The 22952-nt window shown below is 43.2% G+C and overlaps 1 protein-coding gene across 4 annotated transcripts in view; it reads left to right on the top strand.

Moving 5' to 3' along the window:
* The window catches only part of tle2b (TLE family member 2, transcriptional corepressor b), a 97456-nt gene extending 75394 nt beyond the window's left edge, over nucleotides 1–22062 (top strand). For all 4 annotated transcript variants that reach the window (XM_087836608.1, XM_087836607.1, XM_087836606.1 and 1 more), the window contains 12 exons: nucleotides 2730–2870; nucleotides 5621–5674; nucleotides 10080–10247; nucleotides 10557–10713; nucleotides 12293–12462; nucleotides 13835–13911; nucleotides 14873–15122; nucleotides 15434–15681; nucleotides 16049–16196; nucleotides 16792–16942; nucleotides 17100–17176; nucleotides 20342–22062. In XM_087836608.1, coding sequence (XP_087692734.1) covers nucleotides 2730–2870; nucleotides 5621–5674; nucleotides 10080–10247; nucleotides 10557–10713; nucleotides 12293–12462; nucleotides 13835–13911; nucleotides 14873–15122; nucleotides 15434–15681; nucleotides 16049–16196; nucleotides 16792–16942; nucleotides 17100–17176; nucleotides 20342–20449 — 1749 coding nt within the window. In that variant the 3' untranslated portion in view covers nucleotides 20450–22062. The remainder of the gene's footprint in view (nucleotides 1–2729; nucleotides 2871–5620; nucleotides 5675–10079; nucleotides 10248–10556; nucleotides 10714–12292; nucleotides 12463–13834; nucleotides 13912–14872; nucleotides 15123–15433; nucleotides 15682–16048; nucleotides 16197–16791; nucleotides 16943–17099; nucleotides 17177–20341) is intronic.
* The last annotated feature ends 890 nt before the right edge of the window (nucleotides 22063–22952 follow it).

The following is a 22952-nucleotide window of genomic DNA, read 5'->3' as shown; positions in this document are numbered from 1 at the left end:
TGTGTGTACCTTGATGTAAGTGTTTTGTACGCCCACGTTTCGCCGTGCGCACGCGCGCGTGTGACAGTGATAAACTGAGGGAAATGGAGACGCGCCGCAAAGTGGCCTCTAAAAAAGGCAGTGTTTTGCTGGAGCTCAGCCAGGAGTAGCACTGCTCAACACCAGCACAATAGCAGCTCATCACCATCAACCTTGAGCTTCTCAAGGTTTTCCACATTATACTAACGTCTGAGCTCGCCGCATTCGACTGTTATCTAGAGGAGCCGACGAACTGAGTTAATGGACCGTTTCTTTATCAGCGCCGCAAATATTCGGGGAATCGACAACATATACAGAACACGAGGAAGGATTATATCTGAGTTAATGTTAAATGCTGCCCAAGATACCCCAAAATAAGAAATGCAAGTAAAACCGCTAAATACTGGCCGGGAATCGCCAAATATTCCTGATCAGCAGATCCAACGGCGATTAGATGCTTCAGAGTCGAAACGATCCCTAGTTAATATTAAACCTAACGTGCAAAAGTGCCGTCGTCACCATGAAGTGAAATCGCTGCACCAGAAAATCAAAATGCTTGTTCACCATGAATGGATGAACAGTTCAAAGGCTTATGGAGTTTCTAGCCTGCAGGAAGTAATGTAATTGTCATGAACCGAAGTTCAGTACACAAGCTGGACCCAGAAGCAGAGACAACACGCACAGGAGTACGAAAAATAAACTTTATTTCAACTAAAGGTGTCCCGGAAGGGTCAAAGGAAAACACACGAGAAACTAGAAAAACCAAGGGACCGGGGGATGAGTTACGCAGGAACGCCGTAATCGGGACTGTGGGAGGCTGCAGCAGAAAGAGGAAGAGAGTTACTGGGGAGCATACGTGGGGGAGAGTATGAGTCTTACAGTCAAAGTGGGGCCGTGGGAGCCGGAGGGAGGGGTGAGGGTCCGCGGGGGAGCTCCAGGAAAGTAGAGGTGATTGGTACCGGAGGCGATCCAAACTCCAGACGGGCAGGTGGCTCAAAAACACGCCGAGCTGTTACCTGAGCGCAAAGGAAAAGATTAGCGTTTGTTCAGGTAAATGAGGGTTTTCACAACCGCCTTTCCGTGGGTGTACGTTACCGCTGTGAGACGACTAACGGACTGGCGTGGAGCAGCTGGCTGGGCTGGATCAAATAGTCCACCTGATAATCGCCTGAGATGGGATGCAGGTGTGGAGTTAACAGCCACACCCGTGGGCGTGGGCATCCCATCAGCTCCTCGGACACCGGGCCGCGGACCATGACAGTAATGTTTGAACACGTGTTGCTCTAAGAGCAAAAATTATCAGTTTACCAGCCCGGTTCCAAAAAAAGTTGTGCAGTTGTGCAGAATGGAAATAAAAACAGAATGTGTTGATATCCAAATCTGAAAAAGATGTTTTATTATTAACAGCAGAACATAGGAAACATGAATGGATGCAACATGTTTCAAAAACTTTGAGATGGAGGCTGGAAATGGAGTGATAAAACGAACCAGATGCCAGAAGATTGTTTGACGTGAAACGAAAAATATAACAAGTTTGGGTTGTTTGACAGTTTTTACATGTACAGTAACTTATTCTGAGTTTCATTGGGCACAATAAGAATAAACACACAGATGACAGTACAGTAGCTGTCTTTTCCTTAAGGTGACATTTCACTGCAGCACTGACCTGTTTGAGTTTTTCCATCAGAAGCAGGAGGAATTATTTGTGTGAAAACTGAAAAAGAAACTAAAGAGATGAAACTTGTGTGCTGGCAGCAGTGGGGTGTTGTTAAAAACACCAACAGGTCTTTGTTCTAGCTTTATTGTGAAATAAAAATGATTTAGGGCCGCTGCTGACTTTACTTTCCCTCGCTCTTTCTGCAGCGAAAACCTTAGCATAATTTAACTGCGAGCACAATGCCGATTGTTAAGCACCGAGAAAATATTTCTCTCATGAGCGGAGGTTTCTGTTGAACTTAGCCAAGCATTACCGCATTTGGGGGAGTAAGGGAGGAGGAGGAGGATGCATATCAATCGACATTTATCAGAGAGCCCCACGCTGGCAAAAACAAGTTTGAATTTGAAATGGAGGCGAAAAAAGGGACAGCGAGAGGAAGTGAACAAAAAGGCGGAAAAAAAGGGAAATTTGCGGAGCTGCACTGAGGTCCATTGTGTAGCCTCTTCTCTCGTGCGTTGTGCTCCTTCCTGCCGTTCCCGTGGGCTCCTTCCTGTGTGACTCACTCGTGTGTTAAGCCCTCGCTGTTCTTGTCCTCCCCACAGGGGGACAGAGAATGACAAGTGGTCCTCGCCGAACCTCCGGCCCTTGCCCCAGTCCTAAAACAACACAATGCTTTGATCGGATTTTCAGAGAGCTGAGCACCAGGAAAGGCTTGTAAATATACCTGCACAGCTTTATTAGCCAATAATGAGACTCATATTTTACATGAAGACTGCTGTGTCGAGGGAGAGCAGTAATTAGCTTTATAGGCTGGCCTGTGCGCCGCTATGACTGCGTCTGAACCTGTGCTGTGTGTGTGTTTTGTGTGCTTTTAATGTCTGTTTTTCCATCCTCTGTATCTCCACGTGTTTACTTTGATGTGTTTGATCATTTGCGAGTGTGACGTGAGTCTGCGTGTCATGCCCTGGGCGGTCATTACCTGTGCTTTTGCTGTGAGGTCGCGTTCGCGCGTTCATACTTTTGATTGTGTTCCTGTCTTTTCTTTTTCCCCCAGAGTAAGTCGGTGTCATCCACAGACAGCCAGCCAAATGAAGAGCGCCAAGGCCCATCGGGAGGTTACGCCTCCTCGCAGGGAGGAGCTGAGGCCAAGAGAAGGCGCTGTGACGACAAAGAGTCTCTCCCGCCACATTCCTACGTATGTGTTTGTTACCTTCACCAATGTGATTAAGGGTTGGTTCAGTAGTGAAGGCCGGAGGGCGCTGCGTAGGTGGTGAAGCTCAGATCAGATCCAAGAGTGTTTTTTGGGAGGATTCTTTTCCGTTCTTTCAGAATTTCTTCACAAAAAGCATATCGATCATAAAATTAAAAAAAAAATGTATATATAGTCTTGATGTTCTTAAAAAAATTGCAGTGACCCAGATTCAGATGTCCTACACCAGCGGTGTCCAACTCCAGGCCTCAAGAGCCAGTGTCCAGCCACACAGCTGATTTAAATGCTTAACCCTTTAAGACCTACCATAGCACCAAGTCTGCCAGAGCTTATATTATATTTTTACATTTTAGTGCCATTTTTGGGAGCATTTCAAGTTGATATACATCAATACAACCATTATAGCCCAAATTTTAATAATATGTCTGCATTAAGTGCATAGTAATTACATAAATTGCAAGAAAGTGCAATAAACTACAAAAAAATTGAAAATCTTTTGTTTTTTTTAACATATATTTCTAGTTAGAGAAATTTAAGAGGCTTATCCCTCAAAACTGTAAATACAAAAAAGTTGCACAAAATAGTTTCCCACCACAGGAAATTTATTTATTATTTATTTATTATTCTTTTATTTTTGAAATACACCAATTTTTATATACTGCAGGAAAAATGAAAAGAAATATTATAATGCAAATTTGCAAAAAAAAGCAGCATATGCATCAAAATAAACTATTTCCAGCAGTGCAATATGAGTCCTAAGCATCCCAGAAATGACTCAGAAAGTCATAAAGTCAAACATAACTTTTAAAAACACCGGTATAGGCTCATAAGGCCCTGATGGAAAAAAAAACTACATTTCGGCAAAATTACGTCACTTCCGGTTTTGGGCAGGTCATGGCGGACATGCGATAGTTCACGCTGATGGACGTAGGAAGTGTTACAAACAGCTGATCAGATCAGCAAAGCGTGTTTCTGGAATATTATGTTTTTGTTGCTGCAAGTGCTTTTTATGCAGTTTTTGCAAAGCTATATGTGGAAGGAAACTGTGACCGAGGACAAGCTGATGGCATAAGATGTAAGTACAACTCCTCCGGTTTCATATGGAAAAAAAATTATTGCGCTAGCTTACATCGTTGCAGTGCTACCGGGATTTAAAAGTAGTTACGCAAAATGGAGCGTGTCCGCTCTGACCGGCTTTAAAGGGTTAAATGACCTCCTCAACATGTCTTGAAGTTCTCCAGATGACGTAATGAACGAATTATTTGATTCAGGCGTGTTGACCCAGGGTGGTATCTTAAACCTGCAAGACACCGGCCCTCGAGGCCTGGAGTTGGACAGGGCTGTGGACGCAATCTCGGACCCAATCCAAGCCTGTTGCAGTGGGAATTTTCAACCTTGGTGACAGGAAGCGTGTTATGTGACTTTGTGCTTATAATCTGAGCCTGAAACGATGCCGCTGAGAAAAATAAAATGCAGCAGCGGAGGTAACAACCAACGGGAGGAATCGTAAAAGTTACATGTAAACTAACAACTTTTGTTCTTTATATCAACCGAAGATGTCTGTCTGATGTGTGTCTGCGTGGTCGTGTGTGTCTGTATGACATTGCCTATGACATTACGGGCCACCCGGGGGTCGGGGGCCCGTGGCCAATTAGAGTCGTGTTTGGTTTGGATGGGTCCAGTGGGGAAGAGCAAGCAGCCAGAGGCGATGTAATGCCAGAAGAGAGATGGCCAAGGCAGATAGCTGTAATGAATTAGATGGCTGTGTGTTTGCAGTCTGGAGGATTGATTGACACCGGGAGTCTGTGTGTGCAAGACGGCCTCCAGCTAAGTCAGTTTGGCATCAGCAGCAACAGTCCAAATCTTCCCATTAGTTCAGAAAGAGAACAAGCACCGAGAGCTTCCACTTTCTGAATGTTTTTCCTCTCTTTCCGTCTGTCGAGCCGAATTACGCCTCCCATTTCTCTCTGTTTGCCTTTTCCTATTCTATATCTTTCTCTGTCTCTTTACCGCTGTTTCTCAGTTCCTCTCGCTTTTTCGCTCACGCTCCACGCTCTACTTCTTGTTTCCTTTTCATTTTTATTCCATCTGTATTATTTTCTGCCCTTTTTTTCCCTCCTTGAACTTTTTTCTCGTCCCTCCTCACCATCATTTCCACTCTCTCTCTCTCGCTTCATCTCTTGCTGTTTTTTTTGTGTGTGTGTTTTTGTTCCAGGAAGGAGGTTGTAGACACTGTCCTGTTTTGACTCTGCATAATAAGGCACTGATGTCACTCCACACTGATGTCAATAGGAATATCAGGCCATGATCACATCAAAGCGCTGTTGCCATGGTGACTAAGTGCCATCGTTCTCACCCCAGAAAAAAAAGGAGAGAGAGATGGAGAGATGGCTAGACGAAGAGGGGAAAAAATGTGCTGTGTGTGCGTATGACTGAGATCAAAAAATCTTTGTACAGGGGGATGTTTGGTGAGAATATATGATATACAATATCTCTGTGTTAAATGTTGCATGGACGGTGGACAGAGATCGAAAGGAAGCAAAGAGCAGCCAGTGATATTGATATATCGATCTGTGTGCGCACTTGTGTGTCTTTATTATTTAACTTCTCCATGTACACACGCAGCATATTGTATCTCTGTGCCAGTGACTGAGGAGGGAAAAAACAGCTGTTTTATCTTAATGGATGTTAAAAAATCATGTTTTCCCCTTTCTTCTATCTTCTTTGCTCCTCAGGACAGCGATGGAGACAAGAGCGAAGACAATCTCGTAGTGGATGTCTCCAATGAGGTGAGACGCCAGTCTTTCTAAATGATTTTGACAGCACCTTGATGTGGCTGTTATCAGCAGGTTTTCACGAGCGCGTATATGTAAAAGAGGTTGCTTGTAGTGATGAATCCACAGAGAATTGTCACTTGACTCTGCTTTTCCACCTCCACTCTGTGGAGCTTTTTAGAAAATTGTCTGCTAATTCTTTTTCCCCTTCATGTTCATCTTCATAGGCTGGATATAAGATGGATATAATTTCAATATAGAAGCCAGATAGAGCTGCATTATTTTTACAGGCCACCAGGGGGCGATAGCTGTGGTCTCAGAAAGATTTATTGTCTGTGGGGAAAACGGCTCTCTGCCGGGACTTTGGCAAACACATTGCTTCTCAGTTTATGGCGTCTCTCACTCATTTTGGTTCGCACTGAATAAAACATAAGACCTGCTCATTACCAAATGGCAAACAGCAAAAGTTAGCGGCTGGCTTCTGAATTTAGCGGCTAGAGTCCGAAATCTCTTTCACGAGTTAGCAGAGGCCAAAAATTGAACTAAAAGGAAATGTTTTGTATCACAAGCGGTAACGCTGTTTCAGTCAAAAGAGCCAGCTTCACAGTAATGAAGAAAATATCTTTAATTGGTAATATTAATGAATGCATGGTGGTGGATGAATTTTTTCTTCGCTTTCTTGCCAGTCAAAACAGGAAGAGCTCACACAGCGACCACACTCAGAAAGACCACTGGTTTCTTATTAATAGAAGTTCAGTCTAATTTGTGAGTGACCTATCAGGAAAATACAGACTGAGCTCTGTGCAACAAGTACTTAACATTTGTTAAAAGTCAAATCTAATTAAACATCTCAGAGAAATTAAATTAAAAAAAATTTAAATATTTTTTTTTATATTTTTTTCAAAATATTTTGCTGTTTAAAGGTCATTGAAAGCATTCTTTATCCAACACAAGCTCTGTGACACAGAGGTGCAGCCACACGTGAATAAAGCATGAGTCCAACATTGGAAGGACCAGCGTTGTATATGTATATATGTATGTGTGTGTACATGTGTGTGTACGTGTGTGTGTGTGTATATATATATATATATATATATATATATATATATATATATATATATATATATATATATATATATATATAACAGCATAATAAGAAAGATTTCATATTATTAATATTAATTTGACTTGATTATTTCATCATTTTGGTTTAATTTGTTTATTATCATTTGATTAAAAAAGTTGCACTCAGTTATTACTTTGTTCAGACTAATAGAGTAATCCTTTTATTTAAAAGTAGTTTTTGTGTTGTAAAACATGTTCACCAAGATATTCGTTTTACGTTTTACCCTTGAAACATCAGAATTTTTTTGCATTTACATTTTTGCGTTTCAGGGATTCTTGTTTGCTTGCTTTAAAAAAATATTGTCCATCTGGAGTAACCTTGGTGTGTGTGTTTGTGCGTGCGTGTGCGTGCGTGTGCGTGTGTGTGGTGCATCTGTGAAATGTAAAGCGAGTCAGCAGGTATGTAGCTAGTTCAGCTTTCTGCTGCAGTTTCCTTGTAAATAGGAAGAGCTCCTATGTAAGCTCATTATCAGCTGCCACTGTTTATGCTTTCTTCTCGTGAACCGTCCGTACACACACACACACACACACACACACACACACACACACACACACACACACACGCGCGGTATTCACCTATTTCTTCACATTTACCTCACATTTGCATCCTGTAGCTTCTGTTCTTCCATCTCTCCACTTTTCTCTCACTCATTCTTTTCCACTCTCCTTACCCCGCTCCACCTCCTTCTTTCCACCTCCTTCCTCTCATTAGATAACTGCAGTCGGCTTCATTTAATATATGCAAAGCCGTTTATGCCCCTGGAATATTTTAGTTCTTTAAATACTTCACGCAGTGTACCAAAATATGTTTCATCTAAAGCCTTCTGTATTTTGATATTGCACACAAAAGCAGAACCGGCCTCTTGTGTGATTTGGAAACTGGTACAAAAGCACAGAGGAGAAAAAAAATGTGACAAAAGTGGGTAATGGAAGAAAAAGGGGAGGGAAGTGTGTGTGTGTGTGCTAGAGAGACAAGCTACATGCATAGGTTTAAACATACATGTAAGCTTGTGAGTACGTGTTTGCCTGCAATTAGCAGATGAATGTGTGTCTGTGGCTTGGAGTAGAGGATGTTATTTGTGTGTGTGTGTGTGTGTGTGTAAGCACTAAAACGTCTGTGCTGATCACTGTGACCCAGAGAGAAGTGCTGACACCAGCACTTTGCTCTGGGGGAGGCAATGCTGGCTCAACAGCGGCTCCAGCCAGTGATGAAAGCATCCGTAACAGCAACATTATCTCCAGGTCCACACACTACTGCATCAGCAACACCGACAACCTCTGCTGCTTCACGTGGTGTTTCCTGAGCTCTCTCTCCCTTTACAATCCAAATAAACTCAGTGACAACACAGTTGCTGTTGGCTTCATTAGGCTACTTAAAAATGAGAAGTAAGTTAAGTGCAGATGAGGATCTGCTATCTCAGGAAAACACACATTTGTCTTTTAGAAGTAATGGTAACTGTAGTAATTAAATAAAACTTGAAATAAAGGTCAAGACGAAGCTTGAAGCTGTCACTAAGAGCGACAGCGTTAATGAAGGTACCCCAGCAAAAATATTTTACTGGCACTATTGTTGGCCTGCTGTCAATAAGCATCCTGTCATCTGTGCTACTTATCATCTTTTAGCATTATTAATTGTTAAGTACTAAGAAGTTGATCCTGGAATTGACTTGGTTAAAGATCGCTCTGTTCTTCCAGTCTGTTCGGTCCCGGTGCGGTTCTGGAGTGACAGAAGTTTGGGAGATTTTTGTTTGTTTGTTCGATTTTTCCTTTTCTTTTTTTGCCTGGTGGCCTTTTGGCTGACCGGCTGATCTCTAAGGCTGTGTGTACGAGGCCTCAGCTCGCCTCTTTGGTTAACGATGTGCACTTCTGATTCACTGAGATGTTTCACTGTCAAAAAGAAAGGCATCCCTTAAACCCAATAAGAAGTCAATTATATCTTTAATATATAAACAACTTTTTAAATGTCCATTCAGTTGCTAAGATTAGGGGGGCTTGGGAGCGGGAGTTAGGAGTAATTTTTTCGGATCAGCAATGGGAGAAAGCAGTATCCAATGTCCGTTATAGTACGTCCTGTGCCAGGTTACAACTTATCCAGTTCAAGGTGTCGTACAGGGTTTACTATTCAAAGTCTCGTCTGTCTGAGATTTACCCACAAGTGATGGATCAGTGTGAGAGATGTCATGCCACCCCATGTGACCTAGGCCATATGTTCTTTCTGTGCCCAAGACTCCATGGCTTCTTTTTGGTTTAGAGATGTGATGTCATTTCTTAAATTGCAAAAGATAGGCCTTGTGGCGAAGGGCAAATACAGAGAATTTTATCATATCTGGGGCCCCTTCGTAAACTATTGCAAGTCATTAAACGCTCTACCAGCTGATTAATATCATATCTCCCCCCCCCCCCCCCCCCCTTTTTTTTTTATTTTATTTTTTTTTAATGTGTGTGTTTTGGGGTTTGTTGTTTGTTTGTTTTGGGTTTCTTCTTAGGTTTTGTTTTGTTTGTTTGTTTTTTCAACTTTATTTAAGCGTGTGTGTGTGTGTATTATCATATCTGTTCATGTAAGAAAAACTAAAAAATATGTGAGGGGAACAGTTTGTATTGTCATTGTAAACTAATGTACACTTGTCTCTCAATAAAAATATGGAAAAAAAAAAAGAAAGGCTTAAAATTCAACGTCATTTTTAACCTCCTAGGACCCAAACTCTTCCACAGCATGCATTTTTAATTTCTCTTTGATATTTGGGCATATTGGGGCCCGATGAATGTAAAAATAAAGAATTACCAGATTTGTTTTTTTACCTAATTTTTGTTTCTAAGAAAAATCAGAGCCACATATGAGGATATTCGTTTAAAATTTTGATAGAACAGTAGCAGTATAATGTCCTCGTAAGTGGATATCAGGCCCTTGTAGAATAAATCTAAATAACCCAAAATGTGACGTCCACATATGTGGACGCCAGGTCCAAGGAGGTTAAAGATAAACCGCCCAGCCGACTCCTCGGAGTATCTTCTAATGCAACTATGACACTCAACTATCATTCAGAGCACTTTTTCACACGTGCACGTTGGCTTCAAAAAGACATGCATACATATATTGGTAAAATTGTTATAGGAGAACTGCAGAAATGAGGACGAAGGTCACATCTTGAAAGACAATATGCCACAGTGGAAGAATGCAGCGCTTTGAAGATCAGGATAGAAAGAGAACAAAGAAAGCATTGTGTGATCAGAAATAAGATCTCTTTTATACTCATGTAGAACATTAAGAATTTTCTCACCTCTCTTTGTCGCTCAGGAGCCTAACTCTCCCGCGGGCAGCCCTCCTCACTCGCCCCATGGGAATGGGTTAGACCGGGCCCCCACTCTGAGGAAAGAGCTTCCAGGGTCCTCGAGCACAGGAGAGGCACCGTCCACGCCAAACCCCCGCAGCCCAACCACAGGGAAAGCCAAGGACCCTGGACAGGTAAGATAAACAGAGTTGCTTACAAAGCACTGTACTTTTTAACATTTCCAGTAGAAAATCTCTTCACTTTTTACCCTTGGGCCATTCATTGCTGGTGTATATTACGCTATCATATTGTTTTGCTCTGGGGTTATAAAAAAGCTCATACATTACTAATTTATGCACACTAAATGGCTCTGATACAAAACAAAAGTTTTGTTTTTTTTCACACCGAGAATGTTTAAGCAGCGTCATTCTGGAGGTTACTGCAACGGATCGGCTATGTTCCTTTTTTCCCACTTTCTTTTTTATTGTTTGACATCTCTGCAGATGGATAAGTCCCAGTCCCCGTTGTCTAAGTCTGGCACCCCGTCCCCATCCCACCGTGAGGCCCTTACCCCAGGAACACCAGGGGCCCCAGGGGCTGGTCCCAGCACTTCCTGCCTTCGCCTAGTCAGCAAAGCAGCAACCAGTGCAGATCCCCTTGGTGAGACTTTCCTGACTGACTGACAAGCCTGCTGTAATTTAAATCTAAAATAACTGGTTATTATAATTTCACTGTAGATAAAGGCCCTCTATGATACAAAGCTATGGTTACACTGTTTTTTAATATTTGTAAATTGCACAGATCATCACAGTACCACTGCCCTTGACTTTCAAACTGAGCTGCTTTACTGCAGGTCTTTTTCATCCAACTAATTGGGTCAAATCAATCTTTTAATTCAGGCTTTGTACCCAGCTGACCTTTGCCCTTCATGCATTTTAACCTCTTATCCCACTTTTTCATTTCCACATTTGTTTATACTTATATACTGAATAATCTTGCTTACTCTACAGTTTTGTTGCAAATTTGCTTAATATGATCAAAGCAAAGTTGAGCAAAATTGAGTGTGGATTAGGGCTGCCACGATTAGTCGACTAGTCACGATTACGTCGACTATTAAAATCATCGATGACTAATTTAATAGTCGACGCGTCGTTTGAAGCTTTGTAAGATCACAAAAGCCGCAGGAATAAGTAGTAGGATTTAAGAGTGTAATAACGGACTGAAACAGAAGATGGCAGCACTGCATGTACAAGGATGCCAGCTGCCGTTAAACCCCGAAGAAGAAGAAGCTGTGTCCCAGAATTTATAGTGCAGCCCAGCTCAGTTTCCAACAATGGCGGCTGCTAGTTAGTTTTAATATTACTTTTATTATTCTTTCTGGGTCACAAAATAAACGTTTAACATATTTTCAGGCGAGAATGTAGCTGTGTAAACCTCAAATATCTGCTCAGTTTATCAGGACACCATATATTTTCAAAAGCGCTCCGACATTTTCAGAGACGTCTGTTAGCCACTAGCTCGATAGCTAGCCGGGGGCTAGGCTAACTAGAGCCCGTGAGAGCACCGGACTCCTGGCAAATCGTTTTCAAACCCACCGCTGTCTTTCGCTACTCAGGTTAAACATATATAAGTTACTTAGATAACTTCAGAATGTTATCGTTTGGCTTTTTTTTGTATTTTATTTGTTCCTGAGTAAATCGGTTTGGCTGAGATTAAAGTTATAGTTTTTACACAGCTGAATAAATGTCAAGCAGACAGCTGATTATCAGAAGTGTGAGATGCTCGAGAATTTACTCCGGTGTCGTTATATTTTAGATAGCAAGGAGTTTATTAAACTTCACCGAAACAATCTGCAAAATTCATTAAAATTTAATAAACTATCATCTTGTCTTTATTGTTAGTTAGCACATACCTTAAACACTATAAGCTGTAAGCTAATGATAGTTATATAAGATCAGATGCATGCTGGTGCAATAAGCTGTAGTTTTATGTCCAATGGATGATGATCTGATTAGTCGACTAATCGCAAAAATAATCGGTGACTAGTCGACTATCAAAATAATCATTTGTGGCAGCCCTAGTGTGGATTTGAGCGCTTCTTGGTCTGGTGTCAAAGTTTAGTGAAACGAAACATTTTCCATTCTTCTCAGTCCCTCTGTGACTGTGCTTGTATACTGTGCATTGTTCTTCCCTTCATCCCATCCTTCAATTCCTCCTTCCTCTTTCCCCCCCTCCCCAGCTCTCCGCAGTCCCATGTCTGTGCCCCCCGGTTCATACCCGGCTCATTTTGGCGTGGTGTCCCACGCAGGACTGAATGGGGAGCTGGCCAGCCCAGGAGGCTTCGGAGGGGCTCTGACTCTCTCCCCGCAAATCAGCGCCGCGGCCAGCGCGTACTCCAGAAGCCCCATGGTGTGTAACGGCCAAATTTATCTTCTCTGTCAAGCTCTGATTTATTGTTCAGATGCAAACTTTTGACTTTTGTAGCACTGTTCAAAAACTCGATGAATCACTTCTGCGCTATCAACTGCATTCATTATATACTCGAAGCTGTCACATTTACATTCTCAAATTCACTGTCATATAGTGCTACAGTCATAGAGAAGAGAAACTTTACTACAAAGAGTCGTGCCTTGATGGATTGCATCTATGTTACATATCAGGAAACGTGGGTGAACAAGAAGGAGCTGATGTAGAAAAATAAATTCGTCCCTTCTAATCGCTTTAACCCTTTAAAACCGGTCGGTAACTATTTTTAAATCCCGGTAGCACTGCAACGATGTGAGCTAGCGCAATAATTTTTTTTGCATATGAAACCGGAGAAGTTGTACTTACATCTTATGCCATCAGCTTGTCCTAAGTCACAGTTTCCTTCCACATATAGCTTTGCAAAAACTGCATAAAAAGCACTTGCAGCAACAAAAACATAATATTCCAGAAACACGCTTTGCCAATCCGATCAGCTGTTTGTAACACTTCCTACCTCCATCAGCGTGAACTATCGCATGTCCGCCATGTCCTGCCCAAAACCGGAAGTGACGTCATTTCGCAGAAATGTAGGTTTGTTTTTTTTTTTACAATCAGGGCCTCATGAGCCTATACTGGTGTTTTTAAAAGTTATCTTTGACTTCATGACTTTCTGTGTCGTTTCTGGGATGCTTAGGACTCATATTGCACTGCTGGAAATAGTTTATTTTGATGCATATGCTGCTTTTTTTTTGCAAATTTGCATTATAATATTTATTTTCGTTTTTCCTGCAGTGTATAAAAATTGGTGTATTTCAAAAATAAAACTATGAAGACACTCAAAATAAATTTCCTGTGGTGGGAAACTATTTGGTGCAACTTTTTTGTATTTACAGTTTTGAGGGATAAGCCTCTTAAATTTCTCTAACTAGAAATATATGTTAAAAAAACAAAAACGATTTTCTATTTTTTTGTAGTTTATTGCACTTTTTTTGCAATTTATGTAATTACTATGCACTTAATGCAGACATATTATTAAAATTTGGGCTATAATGGTTGTATTGATGTATATCAACTTGAAATGCTCCCAAAAATAGCACTACAGCATGTAAAAAATATAATATAAGCTCTGCCGGACTTGGTTCTATGGTAGGTCTTAAAGGGTTAAATTGCAACTACTTTTATTTATTTGGAAAATAGATTCTACTGGATAACTTCTTGCACCTTTGGATGATAATCTTTCTGGAAATTATTCTGAATCTTTAAGGTAGCCTTTGCCAGTCTGTCACTTTTTTGTTCACGCTTTACTTTCCACCAGGTGGCGTATGACTCTCGGTCTCACCTAAGGGCCCCGGGGCTGCCCTCCTCTCTCCCTGGTTCCTCTGGTGGCAAGCCGTAAGTCAGAGCTTCTATCGCGCACTAAAACAAGCCCAGATTAGACGATGCTCAAGCGTGAAGAGAGATCAAATATAATGATTCAATGTGCTGCAAATTTTATCTGAAGCTGAGTCTTTTTCTGTTTTGCAATTAAAACCATCTACAGTTTTGAGGCACATGTAATAGCGTTAGTATTGTATTTATTTTGCATGGATGTGCTGTATAATTGAATGAAGCAGTTACATTTTTAATCGTATTTTTAGCCGATGGTGCTTATAGAACAGCAGAAAAGGACAACAACACAACAGGAACATACTTCAAATATTAGCTCAGTGATAACCCACAAATATTTGCCTTGGATGGGAATCAGGATGAGCTGTAGCTGCTCCTCGTTGTGTTTTTAAAAGAAAATAGAGGGCATTTCAAAGATGTCCATGAACCTTTCTTGATGTCTGAAATGCTGGTGTGATTTTTAAATGGCACCTACTCAGACAAATTTGCAGACTGAGGAATTGTGTTGTTTTTGTCATTCGTTGCAGAGTGGCAATTCATTCTCGCGGCGCTAATTTGAAATCATAAAACAGCCTCGGCTTCCAACCGCTACAGTATCGATCAGCCATTAGCAAAGCCACGCTGACTCTGCCCTGTAATATAATCTGCCATTATGCATTCCTGCCCGTAGCTACGGTGAGCCCAGTAATTGCCAGAGTTCGGGGAAATACTGCTGGAGTTTCAAGGCCATTATGGTGTCGTCAGACGTCACACTGCCCACTGACATATTTGTGGTCATTAATGAGTTGCGTGTATTTACCCCCAACACTCTGCTTTTACTTGCTCGCTAACTGATTGATTGATTTTCATCTTCTCTCTCTTGTCTTCATCGCGCCTAGGAGTCCAATTTTAGTTTGTTTTTTTAGCTGTTGCTCTTTCTGCCTGATTGTATTGATTTATTTCCCCTCCTCTCTCTATCCCTTCTCAGCGCCTATTCGTTCCACGTGAGCGCGGACGGCCAGATGCAGCCGGTGCCCTTTCCTCCCGACGCTCTGCTGGGTCCGGGAATCCCTCGTCACGCCCGTCAGATCCACACCCTGAGCCACGGGGAGGTGGTGTGCGCCGTCACCATCAGCACCTCGACTCGCCACGTCTACACCGGAGGGAAGGGCTGCGTCAAGGTGTGGGACATCAGCCAACCGGGAAGCAAGAACCCCATGGCCCAGCTGGACTGTCTGGTGAGACATGAAAGAAAATGAGGCCCACACAAGTATTAAGAAATTGAGAGGAGTACTCTCGTAACCACTCGCACGTGAATCCATGAAAACCAGCGCATGCATCCACAGAGCAGATTTGTTTTTACCGACCGTGTCGTGTTTCCTCCTCCACTTTGGTAACAGACATTAAAACGTCCACATTAATTTCCTGAACGTCCCTAGTGTTGCCATCTGTCCTGTAAAGCCTCACGCACTCCCCCCTCTCCCCCCCCCCTCCTTGATCAAGTTACAACAGCCGTAATCTGACTGGTTTCTTTATCTTGTCAAATCAGAACAGGGATAACTACATCCGCTCCTGTAAAATCCTCCCAGACGGACGAACCTTGATTGTTGGAGGAGAGGCCAGCACGTTGTCAATCTGGGATTTGGCCACGCCAACTCCCCGCATCAAGGCGGAGCTGACGTCATCCGCTCCCGCCTGCTACGCTCTGGCCATCTCCCCTGACAACAAGGTCTGCTTTTCCTGCTGCAGCGACGGCAACATCGTCGTCTGGGACCTTCACAACCAGACGCTCGTCAGGTAAGAAGGACGTCTGCAGGTAGACGGTAGTGAGAAGAGAGCAGAAAGAGGAAGCGAGTGAGAAATTGTTGCAGTCTGTGGCTTCTTTAACTAACACCAAGGTCAGGTGCAAACAAAAGGGATAATCTAGCCATAGGGGATGTGAAGAGGATCAAACGGCTCTGTTTTAGCAAAGCTGGGCTTAAATAAAAAGGAAATGAGATACTGTCGGTTCTACGGGGAGGCAAGAATTAAAACATGTTTAATCTGACACCTCTACCAGAAAAGAAGCAGAGAAACAACGGGGAGGCAGAGTTTATTCAGAGGGGTTCCTGTTCGGTTCTTAGACCCTCTTTTGTGCGTGTTTGCGTGGTCGTTGTCCCTGCAGGCAGTTCCAGGGCCACACGGACGGAGCGAGCTGCATCGATATCTCCAACGACGGCACCAAGCTGTGGACGGGAGGGCTGGACAACACAGTCCGCTGCTGGGACCTCCGAGAGGGACGCCAGCTGCAGCAACACGATTTCACTTCACAGGTGCGCACACACACACACAGACACACACACAGTAATCATATTCTGCTCACGCTTTTTAACATGTTGTAACAGCACTTAAATGGTAATAGATCCCTAATATTGCATCTGTAATCATCATGCACAGTAAATACAACAATAATCTACACACACACACTTTGTCTCTCATTCACTATTCACTGTGACGACAGGACTTCAGTTGACCACTGGTGTCAAATGAGTTTCGATCCACAGTATAATGACTTTCTCTGTCTGCCATCTTTTTATTTCACTCTATATTTAGCTCGTTTATATCACTCCACTCTTTCATTTTTCCTTTTCCCTTCTTTCCACCTCTGATCTTTTGTTGTCCCGTCATCTTTATCTCTTCTCTTTAATATCCTTCGATCCCTAATTTTAAGTTCTTTTATCTGTCCTCCCTACTTCCTTTCATTCTTCTCTTCGAATCAACCTTATCTTCTTTCCCGCCCCTCATGTTGTTTTTCTTTTCACTTTTTTAAAAATAACTTCTGCGTCCTTGCTGTTCTGCCTTCTAATCCTTCTGTGTTGTCCCTCATTTTGCTTTATTCATCTCCTTTCTCCTCCACCCAATCTCCAGATCTTCTCTCTGGGCTACTGTCCGACAGGCGAGTGGTTGGCCGTGGGAATGGAGAGCAGTAACGTGGAAGTCCTCCACGTCTCCAAACCGGACAAATATCAGCTGCACCTGCACGAGAGCTGTGTTCTCTCCCTCAAGTTCGCCTACTGCGGTACAAACACTTTAATCCGTTCCTAAATCGATTGAATTCCAGCCACTGACCGACATGTGTCCGTCTTCTCCACGTGCTTGCTTTGTAGTTTGTTTTTCCCCTTTAGTTACTCCTTTCTCATTGATTAACATGTGTTACTGTGGCTTTGTTGTTTCAGGGAAGTGGTTTGTGAGTACAGGAAAAGACAATCTGTTGAATGCATGGAGGACACCTTATGGAGCTAGTATTTTCCAGGTGAGAGATAAGCACCGATGACTGGCTCTGATGACGTTTATCCTCTCTGTGTGTGTGTGTTTGTGTGTAATATGTCTTTTGTCAGCGTGGCATAGGGAGAGAGTCTGCAGCACAGAGCCTTTAAGGCAAAAGAGAGCGAGAGATGACAGGGTTCAAAGGGAGCGAGCGTGATAAACCTCTATTTTTTTCACTTCCAGATTTGTTGATCCAAGGTGACTTGTGGAGATTTATCAGATGGTGCAGACTGACGCACACACACAAACACACACAGCGAATCAAAACACGACAAACACCATCTTTCCGTTTTGTTCAGTCGCTTCGTTGGAGGAAATGTTGAAACATGAATATGCAGGGAATATTTTTAGCTGAGCGAGTACATCTGGGTGTGAAGGAAACTCGAGAGACGAAGGCACATTTAAGCCGAGTGGTGTGTGTGTGTCTGTGTGTGTAAAACAGTGTGGTTGTCATATTTCTGTAAGCTACAGTGGGCAGCAGGGTTGGCGGCTCCCGTCTTTCCCCGTGGACTGAAAGGAGAATACTGGCTATCTTGCTTTGTTATCCAAATGCCAAATGTTCCTCCTGCCAAACAGCTCCCTCCTGTCACTGTGTTAAACAGAGCTGCTCCCTCTCTCTCTCGCTCCTCTTCATCGCTGTCCTCCTCGCCTCTTTTCAAAGCGCCGTTTTGCTCTCGTCTTATTTTTCCTCCCCGTTTGTTGTCGTCCTCCCTCCCTCTGCTCATTTTTATCTTTTCCTCCAAATCTGCCTGGATCTACTTTCTTCTTTGACCTTGTCCTTTTTATTACCGTCCTTTGCTTTCATCGCCTTCCTTTATTCTAGTTCCTGTTTCCCCCTCTTTCTCCTCATGCTTGCTTTCATTCGAGTCCTTTAGCCGGTGTGTGGCATCACTCTCTTTGTTTGCTTTCTCTCAAGGGAAACTGGAAAAGGACAAAGGTCATAAAGAGTACGATCCAATCAACATACGCAGACTGAAAGAAAACAGATGGAAGAGTCCGATGAGTCTCGAGTTGAGAAAGTTTAATGAGGGGGCGACTTTTGTGCAGTGCAGAAGTTGTTCTCTTAAATCAGTGAGTTTAGAGAAGCGACTATTTGCGGTGCACAGGGAGAACACAGACATCCACTTGTTTCACTGTCCAGCCAGTATTCACACCACAAAGGTTTCCCCTCGTCCTTTTTTCAGCTTCTATTGAGCTGTTTTTCACACCGAAATGCCAAACGTTCTCTCATCCTTTCAGCGGTATTGGCTCAACAAAACAAGCTGTTATCATCCTGAAATGTTGCCTTTTATAAATGTTCATTCTCCCTGCTATAAATTTTAAATATGACAGTTAAATGGCACATTAGCTGAAAATCTGTGCTGCCAGGTACACGCCACCATGCTCACGTCACATGGTAGCATGCAGCTTCACACATTCAATCACAAAGATGTTTTTTTATATACAAGTGTTTAAATAATGATACTTATTTTTAGCTTGTTCACTTCGTAAGCACATCCTCAGCTTCTTTTTAGCAGTAAACTAGTGTCTCTTAAATGTTACCGAACATTTTAGGCTAAAAGATGAATCAAATAAACCTTGTGACTCTTTTTTCCAGAAAGCAGACAATGTGAAAAAGACAAAAATCACAGACATCCAAAAAGTAAATCAGAATGTAGAGAATCAGAGTTTTAAGTTTCTCTGGGTTTTTCAATTCAATTCAATTTTATTTATATAGCGCCAAATCACAACAAAAGTCGCCTCAAGGCGCTTCATAGATACAGAGAAAAGCCCAACAATCATATGACCCCCTATGAGCAAGCACTTTGGCGACAGTGGGAAGGAAAAACTCCCTTTTAACAGGAAGAAACCTCCAGCAGAACCAGGCTCAGGGAGGGGCGGGGCCATCTGCTGTGATTGGTTGGGATGAGAGAAGGAAGACAGGATAAAAGACATGCTGTGGACAAGAGACAGAGATTAATAACAGATATGATTCAATACAGAGAGGTCTATTAATACATAGTGAGTGAGAAAGGTGACTGGAAAGGAAAAACTCAATGCATCATGGGAATCCCCCGGCAGCCTACGTCTATTGCAGCATAACTAAGGGAGGATCCAGGGTCACCTGGTCCAGCCCTAACTATATGCTTTAGCAAAAAGGAAAGTTTTAAGCCTAATCTTAAAAGTAGAGATAGTGTCTGTCTCCTGAATCCAAACTGGAAGCTGGTTCCACAGAAGAGGGGCCTGAAAACTAACATTAACATTCTACTTTTAAATACTCTAGGAACAACAAGTAGGCCTGCAGAGCGAGAGCGAAGTGCTCTAATAGGGTGATATGGTACTACAAGGTCATTAAGATAAGATGGGGCCTGATTATTTAAGACCTTGTATGTGAGGAGCAGGATTTTGAATTCAATGTCTTCTTTACTTTTCTCATCTTCAAACTCATCCTTTAACCTGTCACTGCCCCCTCTCCCTCCTCCCCTCCTGCTATCTTGTTATAGTTTGAGGATTCCTGTGTGAAATGGCCTCTCACCAGTGCCCTGATGATTGACAGCCCCGCTGAGCTTGTAGCGAGGAAAGGAGGAGAGGGCAGAGAAGTTTAGAGAGGGAGAGGAGGAGTCGACACGAGAGCTGGGGCCTGAGTGAAAGGGGAGCCTAAGAGGATAGAGAGCGGTGGTGTGGAGGAGGAGGAGAGTCTGGGAGGAAAGGGAGGAAGATAAATGATGATGGAACAGTAGGAGGGGAAAGGAGGTGAAAGGGGAGGTGGGGTTTAGAAGTAGCTTTAGATCATCTAAAGCCAGGTGCCCAGGTCTGGCTTTGGGATACAGGGGGGAAAAGAGAGCGAATAAAAGGGAAGGATTGTGCATTTTTCCAGTTGAGGCTAGCAGGCTTATGCTGCTTAAAACCTGGAGTTAATGTGGCAGTGTCTCACACTGGAGCAGACGAATGAGTCAGCATCCCGGAGCTGTGGAGTTGTCTGTTTGGAAATAATTGCCGACTGTTTTGAAATGCAAATATGTCTTGTATGATTGAGTATTAAATGATGAGTCACATCTTTTCTAACATCTCTTTGTGTTCCTTTCTCTCCATCTGTCTTCATCCATTTATCATCACATCCCTCTCGCTTTCTCTCTCACCCCCCCAACCCCCATCTCTCGAACACTCCCAGTCCAAGGAGTCTTCATCAGTGCTGAGCTGTGACGTCTCCCCAGACGACAAGTACATAGTAACAGGCTCTGGGGACAAGAAGGCCACGGTGTACGAGGTGGTGTACTGAGGGCCGGGACGAGATGGGAAGAGACAAGGTGGAGATTTTAGGGGCGGGACACTCTGCCAACCACTCCTGATCCTCATTACATCAGCAACAGCAGCACCTCCGTCTCAGTCGTCTTGAGTCCTCCTGACTCTTACCCCCAAAACATCACTCCCCCACCCCTCTCTTTTTTTTTTTTTGCTGTGATATAAGCTACTGTGGAAGCTCCCAAATGCCATCTCCCCTCCTCCCCCCTCCACTTTTAGCCCAAGGATGAGGCATGATAGCAGAGAGAGAGAGAGAGGCAGAATGGGGAGCAGCAAGATAAGAAGGACAAAGGAAAAGGGCGGTGGAGCATAAAGATAAAGTTTGGAGGAGAAAGAGGGAAAGATGAGGAGAAGAGAAAGAGTGAGTGCGGAAGGAAGAAATGAAAGGGAGGAAGAGGACGATGAGGAGGAGGAGGGAGGCAGGGTAATTAGGGCTGTTTCCTGATTAAGAGCTCAGTGGAAGGGAGGCCCCCAGAGGAGGCGCGGAGCGGCACTGTGGGAGCGCCAGCCAGGAGCACTGATACCACACAATCGATTCATTAGCCAGACAGTGGAAGCCTTAATGAGGCTGACGCCGCAGCTCGATCTCCCCAGCGAGAGGTGTCAGGAGCTGGGGAATGATGACGCTCCGAGACGGAAGGGGGCTGCTTCAGATATCCACATACACTGACGTGAAACATAGACCTGCTAATACACACACGCACACACGGGGCATCGGGCTAGAACACACACACACTCGCTTCCACCCCCTTGAGGTACTCGTATGAAGAGAGAAACACACACAACACATAGAGCACCCAATTAAACATTCACCGCAGCGCTCCCCGTCTCACTGCTAATATCTATTTTATTTTGGTCTGACAAAGGCAGCGTCTAATGAGCGGCGGAGTCAATGGGATTCTCCCAGGGCCCAGAGACACAAACAGAACATCAGCCGAGCTGTTCATTCTAATTCCTCTGGATTGTTCTCCTGACACCGGGCGCTGCACTCACTCTCATTAAAGGCACTGTCAGCTAGATGAAGTAGCAGCACGCCAGCGTCACTGTAAGGCGGACGAGGGGGCAAATTAACACCGCACGTTTACGCTATCATCAGCAGCCAACTAAGCAGCGACTAATCCGATTCCTTTCAAAATTTTATGCAACTAGTTGCTGTTTTCATTTACAGATGAGATTACGTGTTTATCAGAGTCATTATCTCCGTCTCTGCCTGCCTGCTTACGTGCTAGTGTTCAAGTGCTCGGGCTAATTCTTGTTTCATAAGCTATTGATTTCTATTAACTGAGATGCTAAACACCTTAAAGAATTTTTTACATTTTCACTTGCTCACTGAGATTACGATTAGAAGATTTATGCCACTCTCATGTCTGTAAATTCGCCGCAAGCAGCCTTCCAATGTAGCTTGGCCAACAGACAGAAAACAGGTGCCCAAAAGAGCATTTTACTCTCCGCACCACACTAGCTGGCTTAAACACCTTACCGCTGTCAACTGCATGCTGAAGTTTCAGTGCAGCCAGAATAAAAATAGTTGAAAATAACTTGTGTCAATGTGTCACAAACAGTGTAATCAGTATCGTCCATGAGTTCAGCTTCTTTGCATGCAAACAGCTCCATACCACCGTGTAGGGGAGAGCAGCGTGTCGTGATTTATGAGCTGAATCATCATCACTATGCAAACACATTTTAATGACAGCTAAATCACTGTGATTTTTACTTTCCACTAATTAGTTAGAAACACAACTTTCAGCCTTTCTTATATTTTAAAATTGGGGTTTTTTGGAGACCTGGGATGTAAATGTGGCGGCATTTCTGGGTCAGCTTCTGTTGTGTGCACAGGCTATAAATAAAACAGACGTGACAGTCAACACAAAAGGGTTCAGACATTTTTCAAAGTGCCTGTTTGTTCATTTAACACAAATCGCTAAACTTACAGGACAGAAACTACATATCAATCCTGTCAGGACAGTATTGATCCAGCACCAATAGGAGCATTGGTATCGTTACCATGGCAACATTCAGAAAATAAAATAAATGCATAAATCAGAGGGGGTTTTTTTTCCCAGAAAGCCTGATGTTTTCAAACTGTTGCAACATCTCCCTCTCTGTGTGTGACTCTCCAATATATTCGTGAAGCAGTGGTTAAAAACCAGCACAGGCGTAACGTCAGCAGCATAAACATGTCCTTAGCTGGAGACAGGTGCTTTTGGTGAATTTGGTTTGCGTGCCATCGATAAAGTTTGACCAGGTGCTTCCTCAGATTGGATGCGTTACCGTGGCCACCTTCACATTTAGCACCACGAATGTCACAGAGGGCATCGTCTGCATATATCGCATCAGATCGCTCAAACGCTGCAGAAGTCGAGGTTAATACTTTCTCCACTTTTCTGTTTGTGGGCTAAGCTTACTTACGTATTAGTGGCCCTGACTAATAGCAGGCTAGTAAAACGATGTTTCTCCCTGTTTTTCTTCTGTGGCTACAC

This window comes from Neolamprologus brichardi, chromosome 23 (genome assembly GCF_056152115.1).
Source record: "Neolamprologus brichardi isolate AB-2024 chromosome 23, ASM5615211v1, whole genome shotgun sequence".
NCBI classification, from domain to species: Eukaryota; Metazoa; Chordata; class Actinopteri; order Cichliformes; family Cichlidae; genus Neolamprologus; species Neolamprologus brichardi.
This window is presented reverse-complemented; position numbering and strand designations above follow the sequence as displayed.